The 4,421-nt window shown below is 47.2% G+C and overlaps 1 protein-coding gene across 1 annotated transcript; it reads left to right on the forward strand.

The window, feature by feature from the left end:
* The first annotated feature begins 2,324 nt into the window (after positions 1-2,324).
* sox17 (SRY-box 17) lies at positions 2,325-3,828 on the forward strand. The gene is made up of 2 exons (NM_001164873.1): positions 2,325-2,622; positions 2,930-3,828. The coding sequence occupies exons 1-2, from the start codon at positions 2,325-2,327 to the stop codon at positions 3,826-3,828; spliced, it is 1,197 nt and encodes a 398-aa protein (NP_001158345.1).
* Positions 3,829-4,421: the final 593 nt, after the last annotated feature.

A 4,421-nucleotide genomic window follows, 5' to 3' on the forward strand; every position in this document is an offset into this window, starting at 1 on the left:
CAAAGACATGTATACCTAAACATGTAGGGATGGGACTACATATGGGATTAACTGGAAATTCAAACAAAATCGCAGGATGACTAACTGATTAAATGGCTCATTTCTTTATGGCCTCATCCTTTTTTGTGAAAAAGGACAATAACTGTGATGGTTGCTGCTAATTAGCAGAGCACTATAGGAGCTCTGGCTTTGTCCTGTGCAGCTCTGGGGATCAGCACAGAGTGCTAACATATATATATCTTCCTTCCCTGTGATTTAAACTAACAGTGTTGCCTCACAGCTCAGCACAAAGGAGCCAGCAAACACATTGTGCAATTCCCAAGAAAGCCACCCACAGACATTTACAGAAAGACTGGCGGCCAGCGGCTCAGCTGTGTTCAGAACTGGCTTGGAAGGCGGACAGTTTGTGCTGCTACGCCAAGGACAGGAAGTGCTTGCAGAGGGACAGGAAGTGCTCACCGCTGCAGTAGCCGAAGCTGGAACTGAGATAATGCCATTGTGTAAGCAAGCCAAGTGACCTCTCCCTGAGCGCAGAGCCCAGAGGCTGGCGTCGGGAGCCCTGGCCCCCACCCAGCCCCAGACTCCCCAGGCATGGGGTGGGGGACTTGTTGGAGGGACATTGGAAGGAATGGAGGGAGGAGGAGAGGGGATATGAGGCGTGTCACCTCCCCTCATCTCCCTGCACCCCCTCCTTTCAGTTGACTCTGAACCTCACCTTATAGAGGAAACATGGCTACGACTCCAGACTTTATGACTTCTCCCATCAAACGGCAGGATTTTTTTCACTCCCACACAGAGCGAATGGCAGCTAGGGCACGCTCACACCAACGCCCATGTCAACACACGCATGCGTGGAGACACACGTGCAAACGCCGCACACACATCGGGTCCCTCATTCTCCTCTGTCCTAGGAACGATGGGGGGGGAAACCCTATCAGGTCATCGGTGGTAAAATAGACGATGACATGATTATAGTCCAGATCCTGTCCCATGCTTAGCCTGGCTGGAGCTCCATCCAAACCATACTCCCACTAACCCCAAGAGGGCACGCACTGGAGTCCCTGCTGTTGTCTGCTAAGGGCATGAAAAGGTTGCATAAGCATCTCTCATATTTCTGTCAGCCCCTTTTGACATTACCATAGACCACAACAAGATGGGAATGGTTCGAGAAAAGACGGAGCTGACAGGTTGGGTTCTGCTGGCTCTGATAAGAAACTGTTTGCTTTTCTGAACACAAATGTGGAGTTCATTTTCTGCAACATGAACACAGCCAGACTGATTATTGCAGGTGCAACAGGTTGTTCTAACCTTCCTCTTGTGTGTTTTCTGGAGCTATCCGTTGTTTGTCTTTATTAGTTTTTTAATTATTTCATATCTTTATCAAGTAAAATTGCAATTTATAAAAGACATGGACATTATTAGTGGATTTTTTAGTCTCTGCTTTTAATCAAAATGAAGGTACAAGTTGTAGTTTGTGTTTTCTAGTTTTAATTCACCCTGAATAATCTGGTCTGACTTTTTATGAATATTGGTAAAACTAACACCAAAATTATCAGATAATCACTGCTCTCCTGATTTATGAGAAATTGTTTTTCCTATTGGTATCTCAGACCCAGGTTTGCCTTTGTGCGTAAGGGAAAGTTTTTCATGCGTAAAAAAGCGCAAAGTTCCCATCATTTTAAATTCCTATCATTTCGATGAACACAATTTGGTCAGCAATCTTTTTTTCCCCAGTTTATTTTATACTTTTAAAAGAAAACAAACGAACGCATCCAAAGCTTCCCATAAAAAAACGTTTGAAATCAAAAAGAGCAGCTGTGCGTAAAGTTGCCAAAAAAGTGTACCCCGTGCGTAACTTGGATTTATAGCTTTTCTAGAATCCCCGAGGGAGATTCATAGAATCCCTTTATTTAAAAGGAGGTAAAATCTACGGATCAGCTTTTAAAGTGTTAAATCTAGTTGTACATAGTCACGCTGTGATCTTTTCGCTCCCCACAAATGTCACTGCTCCTCCCTGAACGACTCTCAAAGCTCAATACAAGGCTCGGAGGCGGGTTCTCTGAACTTTTTTACACCTTTGTAGTAGCGGGCACTCCCTCCCCATGATGATTGGCTGTCTGTCTGTTTATAGAGCACCCGCTTTCACATTCATTGCTTGTCTCTACCTCTCTGCTGCTGGAAGCGGCGCATGGATGTGATCACGTTTACACCCTGTCAGAAATCCTGATAATTTCTTTAATAGATTTTTTGGGTAAAATTTCTCTACTTCTCTCTCTGCCAGCCGTCCAGACTAGTGGCTTTTCAATCCTCCCATCTGGACAGAGATGAGTAGTCCCGATGCGGGTTACGCCAGCGACGATCAGACCCAGGCAAGGTGTGCGATGTCAGTCATGATGCCTGGAATTGGACACTGCCAGTGGGCCGACGCTCTCAGTCCTCTCGGGGACGCCAAAGTGAAGAACGAGCCGTGCGCCTCGGGTTCGGGCAGCCAGAGTCGCGGGAAGAGCGAGCCGCGGATCCGCCGGCCCATGAACGCCTTCATGGTGTGGGCTAAGGATGAGCGCAAGAGGCTCGCGCAGCAGAACCCGGACCTGCACAACGCAGAGCTGAGCAAAATGCTGGGTACGTGAATTTATCCACTCGAGGGAAATGTATCCCCTAAAAGTTTTCTGTTGTTTCCAAACTGTTACAGACTTTCAGCTACATTAGGTTATTTTATGTTTCTTCTGAAACATTCTTTAAATAAATGTTGATTTTGAAATGGATGAGTTTAAAAATTACCATGCTGTTAAAATCAAGCTTCAGCTGTAACCTTAAAAACATGTTTCTACTCCCTAAAAGGCCAACAGGCTATTTTTGTGAGCATCCGCAGATTACATACAGTGTCTCCTGACGTGTCACTGATGCACACTCTGCTCTTGATTTACAGGCAAATCGTGGAAAGCCCTTCCTGTCACAGAAAAGCAGCCCTTCGTGGAGGAGGCCGAGCGGCTGCGGGTTCAGCACATGCAGGATCACCCAAACTACAAGTACCGGCCTCGGCGGCGGAAACAGGTGAAGAGGATTAAGAGGCTGGACTCCGGCTTCCTGGTCCACGGCGTGTCCGACCACCAGGCCCAGTCGATGCCTGGAGATGGCAGAGTGTGCGTTGAGAGTCTGGGCCTTGGCTACCACGAGCACGGTTTCCAGGTTCCTTCGCAGCCGCTCGGCCACTACAGGGATCCTCAAGCTCTTGGGGGCCCCTCCTATGAACCATACAGCCTTCCCACCCCTGACACATCTCCTTTGGATGCTGTGGAGTCAGACTCGATGTTCTTTTCCCCGCACACGCAGGAGGACTGCCACATGATGTCTGCATACCCTTACCCCTCCCAGGTGGCAGACTTTCAGCCCCAAGAACACCTTTCCAACCACCACAGCAACACCATCCTGCATCGACACCCTGCCTCAGTTTCAGAGCAGCCCCACCAAACTCCAAACCTTCCTCAAGCTTACATGGGATGCCACAACCCTTTAGCCATGTACTACACCCAGCACTGTAGCCCCAACCACCCCAAACGGCACCCAGGGGGGGCAGGACAGCTCTCCCCTCCTCCAGACTCTCAGTCAGCCGACAGCATGGAGCAGATGCACCATTCAGAGCTACTCGGTGAGGTCGACCGCAACGAGTTCGAGCAGTATCTAAGCTCCTCCTCAGCGCGTGCAGACATGACGGGCTTGCCATACGGGCCACACGAGCCAGGCATGCAAGGACCCGAAAGTCTCATATCATCGGTGCTGTCAGACGCCAGCACAGCTGTGTATTACTGTAGCTACAACAACTCCTAACCTCCTCGTTGCTGCAAGGACACTTGACCTGACCTCAAGTCTCTGTTGCTAAATTTGAACAAAAAAAAAAACTTTGCTTTATTTTTTAACTACACACAAAGTGGCTTTAAATGCAACGTTGAAGAAGCTGTTCCTCCTTATTCGTTTAGTAATTTAGTAAAGCAATAGAATAATCTGAACACTGGCTGTAATGTCTTCTTATCTTGCAGGGAAGTGTGTTAAATCATAATAAAAATGTACAGCTGTACAGTCACTATTTTAAAGTTTATACAGAATGTGTTTTTTATACTTTTGCACTTTTGATAAATAAATACAAATCTCCAAACTTCTTGTCCTTTTTTTGTCAAAATTTGAGCAATTTGTCTAACGGGAACCACAATTGCACGGCTAATGTGGACTTTTACACTTCTCTAATTACGTCTTTTGACTTTAAAATGATCTTTCTAGGCATAAAAGTTTGGAAGCTGAGCATCCAAAAGGTCCACAACCGGGGCTTCCTGGCCAAGACGGAGTGAAGGTAATCCCAGTGTCCGCATTATATGGCGTCTTGTTTTCACAGCGTGGGAGTGCGGTTTATTCCCCGGACACCCTCC

Source organism: Oryzias latipes, chromosome 20, assembly GCF_002234675.1.
Source record: "Oryzias latipes chromosome 20, ASM223467v1".
Taxonomy (NCBI): domain Eukaryota; kingdom Metazoa; phylum Chordata; class Actinopteri; order Beloniformes; family Adrianichthyidae; genus Oryzias; species Oryzias latipes.